The sequence below is a fragment of the Rana temporaria genome, chromosome 2 (genome assembly GCF_905171775.1).
Source record: "Rana temporaria chromosome 2, aRanTem1.1, whole genome shotgun sequence".
In the NCBI taxonomy this organism is placed as follows: Eukaryota; Metazoa; Chordata; class Amphibia; order Anura; family Ranidae; genus Rana; species Rana temporaria.
This window is the reverse complement of record NC_053490.1, coordinates 524,283,097-524,307,915: the sequence shown is the minus strand read 5'-3', so window position 1 is coordinate 524,307,915 and position 24,819 is coordinate 524,283,097. Positions and strand designations below refer to the sequence as shown.

The 24,819-nt window shown below is 45.3% G+C and overlaps 1 protein-coding gene across 1 annotated transcript in view; it reads right to left on the bottom strand.

Annotated features, from left to right (window-relative positions):
- The window catches only part of ARHGAP31 (Rho GTPase activating protein 31), a 252,314-nt gene that overhangs the window by 106,349 nt on the left and 121,146 nt on the right, over positions 1-24,819 (bottom strand). The window contains exon 2 of the mRNA XM_040339105.1: positions 3,632-3,734. Coding sequence (XP_040195039.1) covers positions 3,632-3,734 — 103 coding nt within the window. The remainder of the gene's footprint in view (positions 1-3,631; positions 3,735-24,819) is intronic.

Here is a 24,819-nt window from a genome sequence, read left to right as displayed (position 1 = left end):
GTTTTTCATCAGTTTTTCCATCAGTTTTTCCATCCGTTTTTTTTTTTTTTTTTTTGGGGCTTTTTACATATTTTGATGAAAAACTGATGTTAGCGGATCGGATGGTAAACGGATTATCCGCTAACGTCCGTTTTTCGTCCGTTTTTGACGGAAGAAAAATAGGGTTTTCTTCCGTCCAAAAAAACGGAACTTAACGCAGACGGATGCTAACGGACGTTAGCGGATGCTCATTCGCTAACGGACGTTAACCCATAGGGAAGCATTGCGGTCCGTTAACGGACGTCCAAAAAACGGACGAACGGAACGGACGTGTGAAAGAGCCCTTAGACGTCCGGGAATACGAAACGACGTAACGCACGTCGCCGTTCAAAAAATACGTCGGGGGGGCGCGTAATTTCGCGCAAAGCACGGCGGAAAATTTCCTAACGGAGCATGCGCAGAACGTTCGCGCCTAATATAAATGATACACGCCCCATTTGAATTAGACGGGCTTGCGCCGGACGGATTTACGTTACGCCGCCGCAAGTTTAGAGGCAAGTGCTTTGTGAATCAAGCACTTGCGCTGAAAACTTGCGGCGGTGTAACGTAAATGAGTTACGTTACGCCGGAGCGCAGCTACGTGAATCTGGCCCTATATTCATTTTGAGGGTTAAGCCTGTAAAAAGGGGCGCCGCGCGGCCATCAGAATAACACAAAATCTGTGGCACTTTAATAGATATTTTTAAATATTCATTGCATTTTATTTTTAATATATCCCCGATTATTTTCAGGCGTGGGTGACCTGGACTAGCCGTAACTGGCACATCGCCTATATATAGCTAACACCCATTTAACAATAATTATATGAAATATCCGTAGCGGGTATTAAAATTCCCAGAGCAATCAGCGTTTAACCTAAATATCGTGGTCACCTTTGAAATCTCTTACTCTAAAAATATTTGATTCCCTCAAAGACTGACTGATAATAGGAATCAAAAGAAAGTCAAGTTTTATTTTTAGACAAAGGAAAGGTAGGTATTAAGGGCCAGTTTCACAAATGAGATACGACGGCGTTTCTCCTGATACGCCGTCGTATCTCTGTTTCTATCTATGCGCCTGTTTCATAGAATCAGTTACGCATAGATATCCATAAGATCCGACAGGTGTAATTGTTTTACACTGTCGGATCTTAGGATGCAGTACCGTGGCCACCGCTGGGGGGAGTTTGCGTCGTAAACCAGCGTCGGGTATGCAAATTAGGAGTTACGGCGATTCCCGACGGTTTTTCGCGTTCGCTAGTCTAGTTTCCCGTCGCAAAGTTAGTCGTTTTTTTTGGTGCCTTAACTTTACACAGCACACGTATTGCTGTATAAAGTATGGCCGTCGTTCCCGCGTCGAAATTTAAAAAATAACGTCGTTTGCGTAAGCCGTCCGGGAATACGGAATTACGCTACGCGCGTCGCCGTTCGAATAAAATGACGTCACTTCGCGCAAAGAACGGCGGGAGTTCGGAAACGGAGCATGCGCGGTAGGTCCGGCGCGGGAGCGCGCCTAATTTAAATGGCACACGCCCATTTGAATTGGTCCGCCTTGCGCCAGAGGCCACCGGCGTAGGTTTTCATCGCAAGTGCTTGGTGAATCAGGCACTTGCGATGAAAAATTGCGGCGGTGTAACGTATCAATCCAGTGCTGCCCCTCTTCCATGTTAAATGACTCCCAGTATTATTTAACATTTGGATCATTTGGACCATTTGGCTGGTCAAAGACCAGACCACTTTTTGCGATTCCGCACTGCGTCGCTTTAACTGACAATTGCGCGGTCGTGGAAAGTGGCTCTCAAACAAAACTGATGTCCTTTTTTTCCCACAAATAGAGCTTTCTTTTGGTGGTATCTGATCACCTCTGCGGTTTTTATTTTTTGTGCTATAAACAAAAATAGGGCGACAATTTTGAAAAAAAAAACCTCTATGGGCCAGATCCTCAAAGAAGTTACGCTGGTGTATCTATTGATACGCCGCGTAACTTCTATTTTGCTCCGGCATATCTTTGTTTTGTATCCACAAAACAAGATACGCCTAAAGCTGGGCTAGATCTGACTGGCGTACGTCTTAGTACGCCGTCGGATCTAAGGTGCATATTTCCGCTGGCCGCTAGGTGGCGTTTCCGTCGATTTCCGCGTCGAGTATGCAAATTAGATAGATACGGCGATCCACGAAGGTACGTCCGGCCGGCGCATTTTTTTACGTTGTTTCCGTAAGGCTTTTTTCGGGGCATAGTTACCCCTGCTATATGAGGCGTATCCTATGTTAAGTATGGACGTCGTTCCCGCGTCGAATTTTGAAAAAATTACGTTGTTTGCGTAAGTCTTTCGCGAATAGGGCTTTGCGTAGAATGACGTTCACGTCGTAAGCATTGGCTTGTTGTGGGTTAATTTCGAGCATGCCACGGACGGCGCATGCGCCGTTCAAAAAAAACGTCATTTACGTCGGGTCAAGACGTATTAACATAAAACACGCCCGCATCACATCCATTTGAATTGCGCGCCCTTACGCCGCCAAAGTTACACTACGCCACCGTAACTTACGGCGCAAATTCTTTCAGGATAAGGAAAATACGCTGTAAGTTACGGCGGCGTAAAAAAAAAAAATGCAATAAGCGTTTATCGATTGGTTTGTGCAAAAGTTATAGGCCCAGATTCACGTAGAGCGGCGTATTCTTGTGCGGGCGTAGCGCATCTCATTTGCTCTACGCCGACGTAACATAGAGAGGCAAGACCAGTATTCACAAAGCACTTGCTCCCTAAGTTACGCCGGCGTAGTGTAAATGGGCCGGCGTAAGCCCGCCTAATTCAAATTAGGAAGGTAGTGGGCGTGTTGTATTAAAATTAGCCGTGACCCCATGTAAATGAATTCCCGAACGAACGGCGCATGTGCGCATGCTCAGAATCACGTCGCATATACTCCCTAAGATACGACGGCTCAATGCGTTCGACGTGAACGTAACCTACGCCCAGCCCCATTCACGTACGACTTACGTAAACGACGTAAAATACGACGGCTGTTCCGTCGTCCATACCTTTGCATGGGTTGCGCCACCTATAGAGGTGTTTTATCTTTACGCCGGATGTACGCCTTACGTAAGCGGCGTAGCTTACTGCGATGGGCGCAAGTATGTTTCGTGAATCGGCGTATCTCGCTCATTTACATATTCGACGCGTAAATCAATGGAAGCGCCCCTAGCGGCCAGCGTAAATATGCACCCAAGATACGACGGCGTAGGAGACTTACGTTGGTCGTAGGAAGCCAAAATTCAGGCGTATCTTGTACTGTGAATTAGGCACATAGATACGACGGCGCATCCGTGGACTTACGCGGCGTATCATTAGATACGTCGGCGTAAGTCTTTGTGAATCCGGGCCAAATAGGGGATAGTTTTATGGCATTTTTATAAAAAAAAAAAAAAATGTTACTAGTAATGGCGGCGATCAGCGATTTTTATTGTGACTGCGACATTATGGCAGACACATCAGACACTTTTGACTCCATTTTGGGACCATTGTAATTTTTACAGCTTCATTATTTAAAAGCTGATCCCTTTGACACGTGTGTCAAATAAAAAAGACAAAAAAAAGTATTACACAGCTTAATGTTACCTTAATTTCTGTATATTTGATGTTATCCCAGACAGCCGATAGATTCCGTCCACAACGCCGTAAGTCTCAATAAACTCCGCACAGCTCTTCAACACAAGAGGAACTGGAGAAGACAAAGTAGGAACGGTTAGTACAAGGTACATGTAAAAGAGAAGTAAGATAGAAGTAAAAAAAAAAATATATATATATATATATATATATATATATATATATATATATATATATATATATATATATATATATATACCGGTATATAAGATATTAATAATAATAAAATAAAATAAATTGTGTTTAACGTTTTTCGTTGTTATAAGTTTATAAACATGTGTATTAACCACTTAAGGACCGAGCCTCTTTTTCGGTGTTTACAAGTTAAAAACACATTTTTTTTTGCTAGAAAATTACTTAGAACCTCCAAACTTTATATATAGTTTTCCTAACACCCTAGAGAGTGCAATACATTTTGTCACACCGTATTTGCGCAGCGGTCTTACCAGCGCACTTTTTTTGGAATAAATACACTTATTTGAATTAAAAAAATAAGACAACGGTAAAGTTAGCCCAATTATTTTGTATACTATGAAAGATGATGTTACGCCGAGTAAATTGATACCCAACATGTCACGCTTCAAAATTGCGCCCGCTCGTGCTGGCCCTAGTTTGTCCAGTCGCTGAAGATATTATAGGGTTTCTTTTTTTTTTTGGGAATGTGTACTTGCCCTACATGTTTACCAGCTATACTTTTATTTATTATTTGTCCTTTTTTTTTTTTTTTTTTTTTTTTTCATATTTTGCCCAAACTTTTAATATTATGGAAAATAAATTTAAACAGTCACAGATTTTTTTATGTATGTGTATTAAAATAATTAGTATAATTTTAAAATAATATATAATATTATAATTGTATTAAAAAATGTCAGTAATGGTCTCCTGGCCAAACTTGCATTTCCCAAACCATCTTCACCAGCCACACAGTTACGCTAAGAATATGTTGACATTTGCGCATGGGCAGTTCCATTGGGCCAGATCCACAACGAGCGGGCGCAACGTAACTTTTGTGATTTAAGTTACACCGCCGCAAATTACACAAGTTAGTGCCCGATCCACAAAGCACTTACCTGGAAATTTGCAGCGGTGTAACTTAAATCCGTCCGGCGCAAGGCGGGGCCAATTCAAATGGGGCGAGTCCCATTTAAATTAGGCGCGCTCCCGCGCCGGACGTACTGCGCATGCTCCCGACGCTATTTTCCCAACGTGCTTTGCGTTACGTTACGTTGCGCCGAGTTTTGTGAATCGCGACGGGTAAAAAAGAGTTGCGGCGGGAAAAAAATAATTTAAAAATAAATTTGACAGCGACGCGGGAAAGACGGGTACACTTTTACATGGTGTACTAACTTTACACTTTGTAAAAGCAGCCCTATCTTTGCGACGGCAAACTAACACTTACTGAGACTTAACGAAGGGAAAAAGCTTTGTGGATCTCCGTAAGTGCTAATTTGCATACCCGACGCTGGATTACGACGAGAAATGCCCCCAGCGGCGGCCGCGGTACTGCATCCTAAGATCCGACAGTGTAAGTCCCTTACACAAGTCGGATCTTAGGGATATCTATGCGTAACTGATTCTGTGAATCAGCCGCATAGATAGAAACAGAGATACGACGGCGTATCAGGAGATACGCCTGCGTATCCCTTTTGTGGATCTGGCTCATTGTTCCAACAAAACACTGCCTCCCCAAGATACTTTTGGATGTATTGTAAAGTGTTGTGCAAACTGTTGGCGCTATATAAATACTAATATGAATAAAAAGAATAATAATAAATTAAATACATTTAAAAAAATATAATAAAAATAATAACAATAATCATAATAATAAATTACTACAATTTTTATTAATAAACAGGATGGAAATATAACAATAATAATTTAATATTAATAATAAAATATTATAAATAATAATATATTGTTGTTGATACTAGCATATTAATAATTGTATTAGTATTATTATATGTTTTTGAATATAATTATGTATTTATATTTCGTACTAAGCGTAAAAAAATGAATACTAGACTGTATTGATATATTTTCTGCTGGCCCTAGTTTGTCCAGTGGCTGAAGATATTATAGGGTTTCTTTTTCTTTTGGAATGTGTACTTGCTCTACATGTTTACCATCTGTACTTTCTTTTTTATTTAGTTATACATTCCTTTCAACAGTCCCAGATTTTTATGTATGTGTATTCAAATAATTAGTATAATTTTAAAATAATATATAATATTATAATTGTATTAAAAAATGTCAGTTATCGTCTCCCACCCAAAGCTGCATTTCCCAAACCATCTTGACCAGCCCCACAGTTATGCTAAGAATATGTTGACATTTGCGCAATAAGTATCCCTTTACTTATATCACATGGGCAGTTCCATTGTTCCAACAAAACACTGCCTCCCCAAGATACTTTTGGATGTATTGTAAAGTGTTGTGCAAACTGTTGGCGCTATATAAATACTAATAATACTAATACTAATAATAATAATGATAATGATAATAACAATAAAAATAATAATAATAATAATAATAATAATAATAATAATAATAATAACAATAAAAATAATAATAATAATAATAATAATAATAATAATAATAATAATAATAATATTAACAATACAAATAATAAAAATAATAATAATAATAATAATAAAAATAATAATAATAATAATAATAAAATAAAAAAATAATATTAATAATATGCAAGTACCAGGAATGAGACTCAAGTGCGGTTGATCTAATGTTACTGGGGATGCCTTATCCCATGTGACAGTCTGGGGCAGATCCACAAAGAAATTACGCCGGCGTATCTACTGATACGCCGGCGTAATTTCAAAATTCCCGCGGCGTATCTTTGTTTTGAATCCTCAAAACAAGATACGACGGCATCTGGGTTAGATCCGACAGGCGTACTTCTTCGTACGCCGTCGGATCTAAGATGCAATTTTTCGACGTCCGCTAGGTGGCGTTCCCGTCGTAATCCGCGTTGAGTATGCAAATGAGCTATTTCCGACGATCCACGAACGTACGCGCGGCCGTCACATTTTTTTTTTACGTCGTTTCCGTTCGGCTTTTTCCGGCGTATAGTTAAAGCTGCTATCTGGTGGCGTACTCAATGTTAAGTATGGGCGTCGTTCCCGCGTCTAATTTTGAAAATTTTACGTTGTTTGCGTAAGTCGTCCGTGAATGGGGCTGGACGCCATTTACGTTCACGTCAAAACCAATGACATCCCTGCGACGTCATTTAGCGCAATGCACGGCGGGAAATTTTAGGGACGGCGCCTATGCGCAGTTCGTTCGGCGCGGGGATGCGCTTCATTTAAATGAAACACGCCCCCTACCCGCCGCATTCGAATTCCGTGCCCTTACGCCACGAGAGATACACTACACCACCGTAACTTACGGCGCAAATTCGTTGAGGATTCAAACCAAAGCCAAGTAAGTTACGGCGGCGTGGAAGTGACCCTCTGTCTGTAACTCAATCTAAAGGTAGCCGATTGTTTTTCTAGTACAGGTTAGAAAATAAAATAATAGTGGCCCAGATTCAGGTAGCAATTGCGCCTGCGTAACCATAGTTACGCAGCGCAATTGCTGACTTGCGCCGGCGTAGCGAGTTCTCCTGATTCAGAGAACTCGTTACGCTGACTGCAGCCTAAAATCTGCGTGGCATAAGGCTCTTATGCCACGCAGATTTTAGGCTGCATTCTAGCGATGACCGCTAGGGGGCGCTCCCATTGTGATCTGTGTATAGTATGCAAATTGCATACTAACACCGATTCACAACGTTGCGCGAGCCCTGCGTACGCAAATTACGTAGTTTGCGTACGTCGGGTTTCGCGTAACGTTACACATCCTAATAGCAGGCGCAGCCAATGCTATAGGATACCCGGCATTCCCGCGTCGCAACGTTCAAATTTTACGTCGTTTGCGCAAGTGAATCGTGAATGGCGCTGGACGCCGTTCACGTTCACTTTGAAGCAAATGACGTCCTTGTGAAGTCATTTGCCGCAATGCACGTCGGGAAAGTTTCCCGACAGAGCATGCGCTGTACGCTCGGCGCGGGAGCGCGCCGAATTTAAATGATTCCCGCCCCCGGCGGGATCATTTACATTGCGCGCGCTTACGCCGGGCAATTTTGCCGCTGCGCCCTCGCAATTTACGGAGCTACTGCTCCGTGAATCGAGGGCAGCGCAAATTATTTGCGGGGGCGTAGGGCAAAATCGTTGCCCTGTGCCTCCGCAAATAATGCGCAAGTCGTACCTGAATCCGGGCCACTATTTGCTATTAACTTAAAAAAAAAAATCGTCCAGGTTTAATGCAATCTCTGCATGGCATAGTATAGTTTCATTACTGTTATTTTGATAAAACCACCCTGAGGGTAAAATGTGCTTTGTGTTTATGCCAAAAGATATGGAATATCAAACAATTTTGCAGAAATTGCATTGCTTTCTATTAGTCTGTCACCCCGCTAAGCCATAATTCCACCCGGCATCATTGGCTGGCTGAGCGCTAACTACCACATTGAATCAATCTCTTACAATGACAGCGTATTTACCACGTACGTCAGCAGCTACTTATGTTATCAACTTTCATTACCCCTTGTCCAAAACACCTGGGGCACCCCGCCGCCGCATTCCTCCGAAAATAAAAAATCCAGATATTCCTACCGGTCCCTGTACACTGCTACTTCTCCTGCCAGATACAGTCTAGGATGAACAGAGCCCAGCCGGGGATTATGGTAAAGGAGGCCAAATCAGCCGGGATAATTCTGTAGCTTTACCCTCCTGGGGGATCATTAAATAAAAATCCACTTTGCTTGGGGAAAAAAAAGAGAAGCCACTCCAAAGAATCATACATGGCAAGAATACAGATTCATATCTTCAGTAAATAATGATCCGGGACTTAGCATGCCCTCTCTGAGGCCCCGTACACACTTTCGGCCGAGGAAACCGACGAGAATCTCGTCGGGCCAAATAGAGAACATGTTCTCTATTTCCTCGTTCCTCAATGGGAAAAGTTGGCCCGCCGAGATCCTCGGCGGCTTCACAAGAAACTCGACGAGCAAAACGATGTGTTTTGCTCGTCGAGTTTCTCGGCTGTGTGTACGGGGCCTCAAACTCACTGCTAAAGTGGGAAGGTTAGCCTGCCTTATCACCTGAATGGTGGTAGGGTTGATATAGGAAAAATAAACATTGCCATCATCCATTAAATCCATTTTGTAATAAAACTCTTCGAAAGTATCAACAAAAAAAAATGGAGGAGGATTTGTGAGATCGTGTGCTGATTTTGGATAAGAAGACTTGAGTTGCAATCGGCTTTCCAATTAGAGTTCACAAGGATTGAAGGCAGGGTTCTGAGCTATGTCACTCAAGTTCCTCCACACCAAACCCATCAAACCGTGTCTTTATGGAAGGCATTCAGTAGGGTTGAGGTCAAGTTTCTATGGAGGCCACTTAGGTTCCTCCACACCAAACCCATCAAACCGTGTCTTTATGGAAGGCATTCAGTAGGGTTGAGGTCAAGTTTCTATGGAGGCCACTTAGGTTCCTCCACACCAAACCCATCAAACCATGTCTTCATGGATGCTGTTCAGTAGGGTTTAGGGTCAAGTCTCTGTGGAGGCCACTCAAGTTCTTCCTTACGAAACCCATCAAACCATGTCTTTATGGAAGGCATTCGGTAGGGTTGAAGTCAAGTTTCTATGGAGGCCAGTCAAGTTCCTCTACACCAAACTCATCAAACCATGTGTTTATAGATGCATTTAGTAGGGTTGAGGCCAAGTCTCTATGAAGGCCACTCAAGTTCCTCAACACCAAATTCATTAAACCATGTCTTTATAGATGGTGTTCAGTAGGGTTGAGATCAAGTCTATGGAGGCCACACCAAACCCATCAAACCATGTCTTCATGGATGCTGTTCAGTAGGGTTTAGGGTCAAGTCTCTGTGGAGGCCACTCAAGTTCTTCCTTACCAAACCCATCAAACCATGTCTTTATGGAAGGCATTCAGTAGGGTTGAGGTCAAGTTTCTATGGAGGCCAGTCAAGTTCCTCTACACCAAACTCATCAAACCATTAGGTAGATTCAGAGAGAGTTAGGCCGGCGTATCAGTAGAATCTGCGCCGACCTATGTTTAAGTGTATTCTCAAACAGAGATACGCTTAAACATATCTAAGATACGACGGCTTGCGCCATCCTATCTTAGGTTGCAATATTTCTGCTGGCCGCTAGGTGGCGCTTGGTAGACGTCCAATCACAATGCCTGTTGTTTCCGCCAATCAGGTGACAGGTAACAGACCCGAGCACCTGATTAGCTGAGAGGCGGTTCAGTGTTAGGAAAGCGAATATTCATTTGCTTTCCTAACAAAACGCTGAGTGAACTGCGAGCGCCCGCCATGCCCGCTGTTCACCATTTTGGACGCCTATTAGAGCCTATGGCTCTAATCAGGTGCTTCAAAAATATACCCCGCCGCTGTAATTCAGGAGCAATGCATGAATCTATCTATGGTGATAGAGAGGTGACAGGAGAGAGGTGACGCCGCCCCGCCCGTGCGCCCTTTATGGACGCACTGTCACTATTTGTATGTATGGAAGCCACCTAGGACCAGACAACAGACGTATCTCCTGCTACATAGTTCAGGTCTAATATATATATATATACCATATTTGCCGGCGTATAAGACGACTTGGCGTATAAGACGACCCCCTAATTTTCCAGCTAAAATGTTGGTTTTGGGATATACTCACTGTATAAGACGACCCCTCACTGAGCCATCTATACATGCCTCACTGTGCCATCTATACATGCCTCACTGTGCCATCTATACATGCCTCACTGTGTCATTTGTAACATGCCTCACTGTGTCATCTGTAACATGCCTCACTGTGCCATCTGTAACATGCCTCACTGTGCCATCTATACATGCCTCACTGTGCCATCTATACATGCCTCACTGTGTCATCTATACACGCCTCACTGTGCCATCTATACATGCCTCACTGTGCCATCTATACATGCCTCACTGTGCAATTTGTAACATGCCTCACTGTGCCATCTGTAACATGCCTCACTGTGCCATCTGTAACATGCCTCACTGTGCCATCTGTAACATGCCTCACTGTGCCATCTATACATGCCTCACTGTGCCATCTATACATGCCTCACTGTGCCATCTATACATGCCTCACTGTGCCATTTGTAACATGCCTCACTGTGCCATCTGTAACATGCCTCCTAGGACCTGACAACAGACGTATCTCCTGCTACATAGTTCAGGTCTAATATATATATATATATATATACCGTATTTGCCGGCGTATAAGACGACTTGGCGTATAAGACGACCCTCTAATTTTCCAGCTAAAATGTTGGTTTTGGGATATACTCACTGTATAAGACGACCCCTCACTGTGCCATCTATACATGCCTCACTGTGCCATCTATACATGCCTCACTGTGCCATCTATACATGCCTCACTGTGTCATTTGTAACATGCCTCACTGTGCCATCTATACATGCCTCACTGTGCCATCTATACATGTTTCACTGTGCCATCTATACATGCCTCACTGTGCCATCTGTAACATGCCTCACTGTGCCATCTGTAACATGCCTCACTGTGCCATCTGTAACATGCCTCACTGTGCCATCTATACATGCTACACTGTGCCATCTGTAACATGCCTCACTGTGCCATCTGTAACATGCCTCACTGTGCCATCTGTAACATGCCTCACTGTGCCATCTGTAACATGCCTCACTGTGCCATCTATACATGCCTCACTGTGCCATCTATACACGCCTCACTGTGCCATCTATACACGCCTCACTGTGCCATCTATACATGCCTCACTGTGCCATCTATACATGCCTCACTGTGCCATTTGTAACATGCCTCACTGTGCCATCTGTAACATGCCTCACTGTGCCATCTGTAACATGCCTCACTGTGCCATCTGTAACATGCCTCGACGATCTCTCTACCTTCTCCTGTTTGCAGAGATGTCAGACGGCGGCCATCCATTATTAAAAAAGCGCGCCTCCCATCTCACAGTTCCATGATAGGCGGAACACTAATTTTCCAGCAGAGCCTCTGTTTAGTGTTCCGCCTATCATGGATGTCCTCTCGCCCGAGGCCGAGGATGAGAAGGCATCCGTGATAGGCTGAACACTAAACAGAGGCTCTGCTGGGAAAATTAGTGTTCCGCCTATCACGGAACAGTCAGAGGAGGAGGCGCGCTTTTTTGATAATGGATGGCCGACGTCTGTGCCCGGCGTATAAGACGACCCCTGACTTTTGGGGCATGATTTTACATGCAAAAAGTCGTCTTATAATGGTATATATATATATATATACACAGTATATACACACACACAAATATATATACTTTTTTTTCTAGAGATTTTTGTTTTTACTAAATTGGAGATGTATAGGTAGATTCAGTAAGAGTTAGACCGACTTATCAGTAGATACGCCGACCTAACTCAGAATCTACGCCGACTTATGTTTAAGTGTAAGCTCAAACAGAGATACGCTTAAACATATCTAAGATACGACGGCTTGCGCCGTCCTATCTTAGATTGCAATATTTTGGATGGCCGCTAGGTGGCGCTTCCATTGCGGTCGGCGTAGAATATGTAAATGAGGAGATACGCCGATTCACGAACGCACGCCCGGCCGACGCAGTAATTTTATGCCGTTTACGTAAGAGATAGGCCACGTAAAGTTAGAGCTAGGCCCTATTGGAATAGTAATGTCAAGTATGGCCGCCGTTCCCGCGTCGAAATTCGAATTTTTTACGTCGTTTGCGTAAGTCGTCCGTGAATCGGGATTTACGTTGTTTACGTCCACGTCAAAATCAATAGGCCCGTGCGGCGTACTTAGCCGCAATGCACACTGGGAAATGTAGGCGCCCGGCGCATGCGCAGTAGAAATAACATAAAAAACGTGAGGTCAAGCGCCATTAACATAAAACACACCCCCCTCAAACACATTTGAATCAGGCGCCCTTACGCCCGCCGATTTAGGCTATGCCGACGTAACTTAGCAAGCAAGTACATTGTGAATCATGTACTTGCCTCGCTAACTAACGGCGGCGTAGCTTAAATTCCTTAAGCTACGCCGCCGCAAAGTTACGCGAACGTACCTGAATCTACCTAGTTGTGTTATTTATAAAGTAGAAGCCTCCTAGTACAGTTTTTGCAAGCCCTTGTTATATGATCCTCACACCATCTATTCGGCATTGTCTCTTTGCTGTTATGTATTTTTTCTTCTCCAAAGAGTAATAATCCATTCACAGAGCATCAGGTGAACCGAGGAATCTTATGTCTTTTTGGCCACAAACACACTTCATTTTATTGTGCACCGTGTTGGCAGGACTACGGCCTCTAGCACCTTTTGCTGTGTCTATCACTATCCTCCATATCGTCTATCCTGGGACCCCTCTGTTGGGAAGGTGGCCCAGAACCACAGACACACTGGATGTATTTCTGTACTTAGGAGACCTTTACGCAGATGTCAGCTGGTCCTGTTCCCGTTGTCTGATGGAGAACACACCCGGGGCACATCTGTATCATCTGATATCCTAAAGATCGTAAACAGCAGCTGCTGCAACCTCGAAAAAAACATCTGAGGTGTCCCATCAGCTGACCCGACTGACTTCCCCTGTGACCGGCTGTTATCTAAAGAACTGAAAAAATTGTCTTTTTAAAATTAGGAATGAGCAAATGTAAGAATTTTTGGATTTAACCCTTTGATGGAAATTGGTGAAAGTCTAGAGATTTTGGTGAAACTCACTGGAGTCAATGGAGGAGGAATCCAGAGTGTATGTAGACCCTAAGAATGAACGTCACCTATATTTTACTTTTTGGTCTTTTACCAGTGGCGGCTGGTGCCCAAAATTTTTTGGGGGGGGCGCAAACAAACGAAAAAAAAAACCCCATCAATTGCAGCCTCACCGTGCCCATCAATTGCCGCCACTGTGCCCATCAATTGCTGTCACTGTGCCCATCAAACGCAGCCACTGTGCCATAAAATTGTCGCCACTGTGCCATAAAATTGTCGCCACTGTGCCATGCCAAATGTAGCCACTGTGCCATTAATTGTCGCCACTGTGCCATGCCATTGTCGCCACTGTGCCATGTCAAACGCAGCCACTGTGCCATCATTTGTCGCCACTGTGCCATGCCATTGTCACCACTGTGTCATGTCAAACGCAGCCACCGTGCAATGCCATTGTCGCCACTGTGCCATGCCATCCAACGCAGCCACTGTTCCATCAATTGTCACCACTGTGCCCATCAATTGTCGCCACTGTGCCATGCCATTGTCGCCACTGTGCCATGTCAAACGCAGCCACTGTGTTATCATTTGTCGCCACTGTGCCATGCCATTGTCACCACTGTGCCATGTCAAACGCAGCCACTGTGCCATCAATTGTCGCCACTGTGCCATGCCAAAAGCAGCCACCGTGCCATGCCATTGTCGCCACTGTGCCCATCAATTGTCACCATTGTGCCATGCCATCGTCGCCACTGTGTCCATTAATTGCCGCCAGTTTTCCCCTAAAATGCTGCCAGATTGACCCCCCCCCCCCGCCTGACACTTACCTTTCTCGGTCAGCCATCCTCGAAACCTCCTCCACGATCCCTTGATGTAGTCCCGCCCTCGATGTCGCTTCAGCCAATCAGGTTACCAGTAACCAGATCCGGTGAACCTGATTGGCTGAGATGCGTGTCAGTGTTAACCAAGGAACGCACACCTCGTGCGTCCCCTGGTTAACTATTTGGAAGCTGATTACAGCCCTCAGACTGCAATCGGAAAGCCTATCAGAGCCACTGGCTCTGATAGACAATTCCACACAGTCAACCAGCTGCTGTTATTCAGATGGCTGGCATGAATCTATGTATTGTTTTTGACTGCAATTAATGGCACAGGGCTGCATTTGATAGGCACAGTGAAGCTGCAATTTTTTTCTTTTTTTTTTTCGTTTGCGCCCCCCACAAAAACTTTGAGCACCAGCCGCCACTGGTCCCGGCCCTGGGGGCAAGTCATGAGGAAAGGGGCATTGCATGTATTGTAGAGTTGTAATGCCTTGACATAAGCTCTAAAGCTTACCTCTTATGTAGCTCGGTATGAACACAGTGCGGGGTCACTTTAAGGGCGACTGACCTTGTAAAAGCAAGAGGGTCTGCTAGGAAATTCAGCCCTGGTTACATTTTAATTGCTTCTTTATGAGGCCCATTGAATCCCCCTTGTGATGTCCCAATGGAAAGCAGATGGACCGTGTGAAGCAACATTTCATTGTGAAAACACACCAGACGATATCGCTGACCACAGCTGGTGGGTGGTACAACACGCCCATGGCTCTTCTCAGTCATTCCAGGCTGTGATCAGAACAAGATGAACCCGGCTGCAGAGAAGACTTTACATCAGGGGGTCTCAAACTGGCGACCCTCCAGCTGTTGCGGAACTACACGTCCCATCATGCCTCAACCTACGTTCAGGGCCGTTTTAAGGAATTTGGGGGCCCCAAGCAAAATGGACATGGAGGTCCCCCAACCCCCCCACACGTTCTTTTTACTCCCCCCCTCCTCCCCCTCCCTATGTTCTTTTTACTCCCCCATCCCTACCGGGTCCGTACCGTGCGGCAGGAGATTCAGTTTCCTGTTCCCGGCCGGACTGACAGGAAGTGAGCACTCAATGTGCACTTTCTGTCAGTCTGGCCAGGAACAGGAAACTGAATCTTCTGTACCGCTGTAACGCGCGGTACCCGGCCAGAGTCCGGACTGACAGAAGGAAGGAAAAGGAGCTCGGCCACGCTACAGAGAAGGGGAAGTGACGACTTGAGGCAGCAGTGCTGCAGGCTCTCTATAGAACGCTCAGGAAGCTGGAGGAAGCGCGGCAAGGGCCCTGCTTGGGCTCCCCAGGCTAGCTCGGGGCCCCAAGCAATTGCTTGGTTTGCCTGCCTTGTAGCGACGGGCCTGCCTATTTTAGTCATGATTGTCAGCCTTGCAAGGCCTCATGGGAATTGTAGTTCTGCAACAGCTGGAGGGCCGCCAGTTTGAAACCCCTGGCCTAGAAATCCTACAACCCATCCATAGGGGCCTGATCATCATCTACTGTACTGTGCATTGTTATGTGTTGCATTTTTCATACTAATCAAAAGTGAACGATCGGCCTTAATACAGCGCACCTCAACCATGGCTCCCAACTGTCCCTGAATTTGAGGGACTGTCCCTGATTTGGAGCAATGTCCCTCTGTCCCTCATTCTCCTCATTTGTCCCTCATTTTTGGTCTGATCCATACAGATGTATATAAAATGCACTTTTTATCTATCAAAAAGTGTTTCCCAGTGCTAAACCTTTCATCTGATTTCTAAATTGTAAATTCCAAAAGCCAACATGAAGGAATAGTAGTGGTAAAAAAAAGCACTTGTGGGTTTAACCAATCTTATTTTTTTGTACGATTCTCCTTTAAGGGGGTGTGGCAAGGGGTGTGTCCTATGCCTACATACTTTTGCTGATAGGTGTCCCTCATTCCCATCTCAGAAAGTTGGGAGGTATGTTAGTGCAGTCCTCCTTCACTTACCTCATCCTTCCATTTTGCTTTTAAATGTCCTTATTTCTTCTGAGAAATCCTCACTTCCTGTTCTTCTGTCTGTAACTCCACACAGTAATGTGAGGCTTTCTCCCCAGTGTGGAGTGTCGTGTTCGCCCCCTCCTTTGGAATACAGGAGAGTCAGGACGCCCACTAACACACAGCTCCTTTCTCTATCTGCAACGTAGAGAGTGTCCTGACTCTCCAGTAGTCCAAGCGAGGGGGCGAGCACGACATTCCACACCAGGGAGAAAGCCTCGCAATACTGTGTGGAGTTACAGACAGAAGAACAGGAAGTGAGGATTTCTCAGAAGAAATAAGGACATTTAAAAGCAAAATGGAAGGATGAGGTAAGTGAAGGAGGACTGCACTAAGGTAAAGGAAGATATTTAGTATTTTTTTTTTTTACCTTTACAACCCCTTTAACCACTTAAGCCCCGGACCAAAATGCAGGTAAAGGACCTTGCCCTTTTTTGCGATTCATCACTGCGTCGCTTTAACTGACAATTGCGCGGTCGTGCAACGTGGCTCCCAAACAAAATTGGCGTCCTTTTTTCCCCACAAATAGAGATTTCTCTTGGTGGTATTTGATCACCTCTGCGGTTTTTATTTTTTGCGCTATAAACAAAAATAGAGCGACAATTTTGAAAAAAAATCTATATTTTTTACTTTTTGCTATAATAAATATCCCCCCAAAAATATATATAAAAAATAAATAATATTTTTCCTCAGTTTAGGCCGATACGTATTCTTCTACATATTTATCGGTTTGTTTATAGCGTTTACAAAATAGGGGATAGTTTTATTGCATTTTTATTATTATTTTTTTTTTTACTACTAATGGCGGCGATCAGCGTTTTTTTTTCGTGACTGCGACATTATGGCGGACACTTCGGACAATTTTGACACATTTTTGGGACCATTGTCATTTTCACAGCAAAAAATGCATTTAAAATGCATTGTTTACTGTGAAAATGAAAATTGCAGTTTGGGAGTTAACCACTAGGGGGCGCTGAAGGGGTTATGTTTCACCTAGTGCAGGGATATGCAATTAGCGGACCTCCAGCTGTTGCAGAACTACAAGTCCCATGAGGCATAGCAAGACTGACAGCCACAAGCATGACACCCAGAGGCAGAGGCATGATGGAACTTGTAGTTTTGCAACAGCTGGAGGTCCGCTAATTGCATATCCCTGACCTAGTGTGTGTTTACAACTGTAGGGGGGTGTGGCTGTAGGACTGACGTCTCCCTATAAAAGGGATCACACGATCGATGCAGCCGCCACAGTGAAGCACGGGGAAGCTGTGTTTACACGCGGCTCTCCCCGTTCTTCAGCTTCGGGGACCGATCGCGGGACCCCAGCGGCGATCGGGTCCGCGGGTCCCGCGGTCCCGGAGCTTCGCCGAGTAAATAGATACCTAATATGTCACGCTTCAAAATTGCGCACGCTCGTGGAATGGCGACAAACGTGTCCTGGAGGTGCTGAGATAGCTTAGGAGCTTAGTGCTGGATCCAGCCGGTGGTTCCAACACTATTGCCAGGCGGCGATCCACATAAGCCGCTGTGATGGGGCGCCATTTTTAAAATCGGCAATGGGGAAAAATAGCCACTGTCCCTATTTTAAAACAACCCCCTGGGCTCAAGTGATTAGAAACTTCACAACAAAAGAGCTCTGTCCCAAACCAAGGCCTGGCTAGTTCCCACTTCCCACGTAATCCACCGATTGGCTCTGCCTGATTAACCAATCGGCGGCTCTGCCCCACACAAAATCCCACCTATGGCTGGAAATAGGAACCGGCACCCCAACCAGAAACAGGGGGAGCCGGTAACTTCTCATTAGACTTCAGAATTATTTACTTTTTCTGAAGTTTCATGGCGAGAGCTGGTGCTCTAAATAGCATGTGATCATTCTAAGCCAATCAGCTTGCAGTGCTTGCTAAGGAGCCCAAAGGACCAGGTCAATGCCAATAAACGGCTTAGAATTCTGTTGTGTATCCAGATATCATCCAAATCTCCAACTACGAATGAATGAAATTCATAATCCGAGCCTTCGGGCCTCCAGCCAACTTCGGGATCCTATGAATGAAGTCCACTTCAATGGCTTTATTAGTCATCTTATAAATAGGGCCGGTATGTCGGTAGTGTATGCGCTGGCCTTACGCCAGACATTAGCAGCTGCTAGAGGGGGACCCTTCAGCTCATAAAATCTCACTGGGCCCCGATCCCCAGCTGCTCACATGCTATCCATCAATTCTCCAGAATGGAATCCAGTCAGCTGGAGCTTCTCTGGAGGCCTTGAAGAGATGACTTTCCGGGTCCAAACCCAGTGTGGAGGAAACGTATTCCTTCCATGGACCTTCAGACCATCCCGATACCGGACTTTTTACAGAACCGAGATCTCCGCCTTCCATCGTACCCGGGGGGGAGGTGAGACCTCCAATCAATATGACTTCCCAACACACTATACCTGTATTTCTCTGTAGAACTACAAGTCCCAGCACACCATACCTGTCTTTCTCATATCTCTGTAGAACTACAAGTCCCAGCACACTATACCTGTATTTCTCCTGTCTGTAGGACGACTACAAGTCCCAGCACACTACCTGAATGCCTTATCTCTGTAGAACGTTAAGTCCCATCATGCTATACCTGTCTTCCGTATCACTGTAGAACTACAAGTCCCAGCATGCTATACATGCCTTTCTCATATCTCTGTAGAACTATAAGTCCCAGCACACTATACCTGCATTTCACTGATCTCTGTAGAACTACAAGTCCCAGGACACTATGCCTGCCTTCCTTCTCTCTGTGGAACCACAAGTCCCAACATTCTATACCTGCCTTTTCACCTGTCTGTAGGACAACTACAAGTCCCAGCATGCTACCTGCTTTCTTTATCTCTGTAAAACTATAAATCCCAGCATGCTATACCTGCCTTTCTCCTATCTCTGTAGGACTACATGTCCCAGCATGCTATAAATGCCTTTCTCTCCTCTGTAGAGAGAGTCCCAACACTATACCTGCCTTCTCTCTGTAGAACTACAAGTCCCAGCACACTGTACATTCCTTTCTCCTGTCTGTAGAACTACAAGTCCCAGCTCACTATACCTGCCGATCATCTGTCTGTAGAACTACAAGTCCCAGCACACTATACCTGCCTTTCTCCTCTCTCTGTAGAACTACAAGTCCCAGCACACTATACCTGCCTTTCTCCTCTCTCTGTAGAACTACAAGTCCCAGCACACTATACCTGCCTTTCTCTCTGTAGAACTACAAGTCCCAGCACACTATACCTGCCTTTCTCCTCTCTCTGTAGAACTACAAGTCCCAGCACACTATACCTTCCTTTCTCCTCTCTCTGTAGAACTACAAGTCCCAGCACACTATACCTGCCTTTCTCTCTGTAGAACTACAAGTCCCAGCACACTATACCTGCCTTTCTCCTCTCTCTGTAGAACTACAAGTCCCAGCACACTATACCTGCCCTTCTCTCTGTAGAACTACAAGTCCCAGCACACAATACCTGCCTTTCTCCTCTCTCTGTAGAACTACAAGTCCCAGCAAACTGTACATTCCTTTCTCCTGTCTGTAGAACTACAAGTCCCAGGACACTATACCTGCCTTTCTATCTGTAGAACTACAAGTCCCAGCACACTATACCTGCCGATCACCTGTCTGTAGAACTACAAGTCCCAGCACACTATACCTGTCTTTCTCCTCTCTGTAGAACTACAAGTCCCAGCAAACGATACCTGCCTTTCTCTCTGTAGAACTACAAGTCCCAGCACACTATACCTGCCGATCACCTGTCTGTAGAACTACAAGTCCCAGCACACTATACCTGCCGATCACCTGTCTGTAGAACTACAAGTCCTAGCACACTATACCTGCCTTTCTCCTCTCTCTGTAGAACTACAAGTCCCAGCACACTATACCTGCCTTTCTGCTCTCTGTAGAACTACAAGTCCCAGGACACTATACCTGCCTTTCTCTCTGTAGAACTACAAGTCCCAGCACACTATATCTGCCTTTCTCTCTGTAGAACTACAAGTCCCAGCACACGATACCTGCCTTTCTCCTCTCTATGGCGCTACCTGCCCCATCACACTATACCTGCCTATCACCTGTCTGTAGAACTACAAGTCCCAGCACACTATTACCAGATCACAGTACTCCCCCTAGCAATACCTCCATCTGCTTTTTCCCCCCAGAAGAAGGACGGCGCCATCTCTGCTCAGGCATCATCCAGGGTCACCCTCTACTTCCTGGACTGAGATGTCAGCTCAGAAATGACGCCATCCTGCTAATCCTGTTGGTTGTGTCTGACACAGATCGGCCCCTGCTGCGGTCTCTCACCTACAAAGTTACAATGTTGCAGTCTGATTGCTGAGTGGGAGAGGAAACTGGGGAAATGCTTCCTCCTGCCTGCAGCAGACTGATGACATCATCTCATTACCTGGAGCACAAGGATGGCTTTTTAATGACAAAAAGGTAACATTAGCCATTTTAAGACCCAGCCCTTTTCTGACATTTGGTGCTTAAATTTGTATTTTTTGCTAGAAATATACTTAGAACCCCGAAGTTTTAGCAGGGATCCTTTAGAATAAAATGGCAGTTGTTGCAATTTTCTATGTCACATTGTATTTACGCAGTGGTCTTTCAAACGCAATTTTTGGGGTAAAAAATACACTTGAATTAATAAAAACAAAAAAAACAAAAACAGTAATGTTCGTCCAACTTTTTTGTATAATGTGAAAGATGATGTTACGCCGAGTAAATAGATAATAACACTCATGGAATGGCGCCAAACTACATTACTTAGAAATCTCCATAGGCGACGCTTTAAAATGTATAACAGGTTACATGTTTAGCATTACAGAGATGGTCTAGTGCTAGAATTATTGCTCTCACTCTAACGATTGCAAGCGATACCTCACATGTGTGGTTTGAACACTGTTTACACGTGCAGGCGTGACTTACGTATGCGTTTGCTTCTGTGCGCAAAAAGCACGGGATGGGCACTTTACTTTTCTTTTTATTTCCTATTTTTTACACTGTTTTATAATTTTTATTCCTATTGAACTGTGAAGACACGGATAGCAGAGGAGACTTTGGTAAACCCGGAATCTTGCCCTCACTTGGTTTCCTGCCCGAGCAACCAGATCACTTCTGGGTTTGCCGACAGCTTCCGCAAACCGAGAAGACACGGGAAGCGGATGAGACTTTGGTAAATCCCTTTAAGGCCGAGAGGCGGAAGTGACATCAGACGTCGCTCCGGTCCTCCAAGGGAAAAGTGCTGAGAGAGGGCTATCTTGCCCTCACTTGGCTTCCTGCCCAGCCACCAATCGGACTGGATAACTTCCGGGTTTACCAACAGCTTCAGTAAACCCAGAAGACATAGGAAGCAGATTTGACATCTGTAAACCCAGACGACACGGGAAGAGGATGAGACTTTGGTAAACCCGGAAGACACGGGAAGCTGATGAGACTTCGGTAAACTCAAAAGACACGGGAAGAGGATCAGACTTCAGTAAACCCAGAAGACATAGGAAGCAGATTTGACTTCTGTAAACCTGGACGACACGGGAAAAGGATGAGACTTCAGTAAATCCGAAAGACACGGGAAAAGGATGAGACTTCAGTAAATCCGAAAGACACGGGAAGAGAATGAGACTTCTGTAAACCTGAAAAACACGGAAAGAGGATGAGACTTCGGCAAACCCGGAAGACACGGGAAGAGGATGAGACTTCGGTAGACCCGGAAGACACGTGAAGACGATGAGACTTTGGTAAACCCAGAAGACACAGGAAGCTGATGAGACTTCGATAAATCCGAAAAGACACAGGAAGAGAATGAGACTTCGGTAAACCTGAAAAACACGGAAAGAGGATGAGACTTCGGCAAACCCGGAAGACACGGGAAGAGGATGAGACTTCGGTAGACCCGGAAGACACGTGAAGACGATGAGACTTTGGTAAACCCAGAAGACACGGGAAGCGTATGAGACTTCGGTAAACCCAGAAGACACGGGAAGCGGATGAGACTTCGGTAAACCCATAAGACTCGGGCAGCAGATGAGACGTCTGTAAATCCAGAAGACACGTGAAGAGGATGAGACTTCAGTAAACCCAGAAGACATAGGAAGCAGATTTGACTTCTGTAAGCCCAGACGACACACGGGAAGAGGATGAGACTTTGGTAAACCCGGAAGACACGGGAAGCTGATGAGACTTCGGTAAATCCGAAACACACGGGAAGAGGATGAGACTTCGGTAAACCCGAAAGACACGGGAAGCAAATGAGACTTCGGTAAACCCGGAAAACACAGAAAGAGGATGAGACTTTGGTAAACCCGGAAGACACGGGAAGAGGATGAGACTTCGGTAAACCCGGAAGACACAGGAAATGGAGGAGACTAGGGTAAACCCGGAAAACACGGGAAGCGGATGAGACTTTGGTAAACCCGAAAGACATGGGAAGCAGAGGAGACTTTGGTAAACCTGGATGACACGGGCAGCAGATGAGACTTCGGTAAACCCGGAAGACACGAGAAGCGGAGGAGACTTTGGTAAACCCAGAAGACACGGGAAGTGGATGAGACTTCGGTAAACCCAGACAAAACAGGAAGCTGATGAGACTTCAGTAAATCCGAAAGACACGGGAAGCGGATGAGACTTTGGTAAACTCGAAAGACACTGGAAGAGGATGATACTTCGGTAAACCCGGAAGACACGGGATGCAGATGAAACTTCTGTAAACCCAGAACAGAAGCCACGGGAAGGGGACGAGACTTTGGTAAACACGGAAGACACGGGAAGTGGATGAGACGTTGGTAAACCGAAAGACACGGGAAGTGGATGAGACTTTGGTAAACCTGAAAGACACGGGAAGAGGATGAGACTTCGGTAAACCCAGAACAGAAGCCACGGGAAGCGGATGAGACTTTGGTAAACACGGAAGTCACGGGAAGCGGATGAGACTTCGGTAAATCCGAAAGATACGGAAAACGGAGGAGACTTTGGTAAACCCACAAGACACAGGAAGAGGATGAGACTTCGGTAAACCCAGAACAGAAGCCACGGGAAGCGGACGAGACTTCGGTAAACACGGAAGACAAGGGAAGCGGACGAGACTTCGGTAAAGCCGGAAGACACAGGAAGCGGACGAGACTTCGGTAAAGCCGCAAGACACGGAAAGCGGACGAGACTTCGGTAAACACGGAAGACACGGGAAGCGAATGAGACTTGGTTACAGTCGGAAGACACGAGAAGCGAATGAGTCTTCAGTAAACCCGAAAGGCACGGGAAGCAGGGGGGGGGGTTCACCTCTCCCGCTGCCTATAAAAGTGATCTTGTGGCAAATGCGCCGCTAAGACCACTCTAATATGAAAGCCGGCTGCTAACTGTAAATAACAATGCCATGGTTATGGCAGCCAGTTAGCTGCTGCCATAACCCCGGTATTTAACGTCAAAGTAATGATGTATATTTACAGTTAGGTGGTCGACAAGTGGTTAAAAAAGAAAAAGTTACTGTTACAGTTACTGTTGAGTTCACTTTAAATATAACCGGAGGTGTCATCAAAATTCCTTTTCTAAAAGCAGAACTATGTTCATGTTTTTATTTGCACCACTGTAACGTACATTTATTGTTCTAGACAATCCGCGGATTCTCAGAGATCCTTCCTGTAAAGCGGCGCGTGTTTTCTCAGTGATTAATACCCCAATCACACAGCACGCCAGACGCTTCCTTATGATTCAACTCGGGGAGCAGCTGAGACACCTCAAACCTCTCCCGTCATCAATCCGCCTGCGGGGACTCGCTCATCCAAGGCCCAAAGCCTTCATGCATGACCCACATCAGAAATGTCTGGGACACTGGGGGTCAGGGAAACCGGCGGTCACCGCCGCTAGCGCCCAGACAGCTGCTCCATCCATATTCCTGAATTAAACTCTGACAACGGGGAGCAGACAAGGAAATCAGACCGTTATTAGAATTCAACACAAAAAACACAGTATGGATGTCATGGGTCGTGTATAATCAAAGAGGTACCAACATCTCGGGTCACTTCTAGGTCCTATTTGGCCAGGGGCACCTTCAGGCAGACAAATTCAAAATGTGGGGGGATTGGGTAGGATACCACGATAACCATTTTGGATCAAATCTAGTCTAATACAATTTTAAGTGAAAAATAAATGAATACGTCTAAAAAGCTCCAGCAGTTTGTGTAGAGCTTTACAACATGGGGGGGGGGGGGGGAACATTATGATGACAAAATAATTCATGGATTGATCTAAATGTATAATTTCCATATCTCAGCAGGGTTTCTCAGCAGTCAGCAGAAGATCTAGGGCACTCAGCAATAGACCTAGGGCAGTGAGAAAGAATACCTAGGACACTCATACAAGACCTGGAACACTCAATAGAAGACCTGGGACACTCAGCAGAAGACCTAGGGCACTAAGCAGAAGACCTGGGGCACTAAGCAGAAGACCTGGGGCACTAAGCAGAAGACCTGGGGCACTCAATAGAAGACCTAGGGC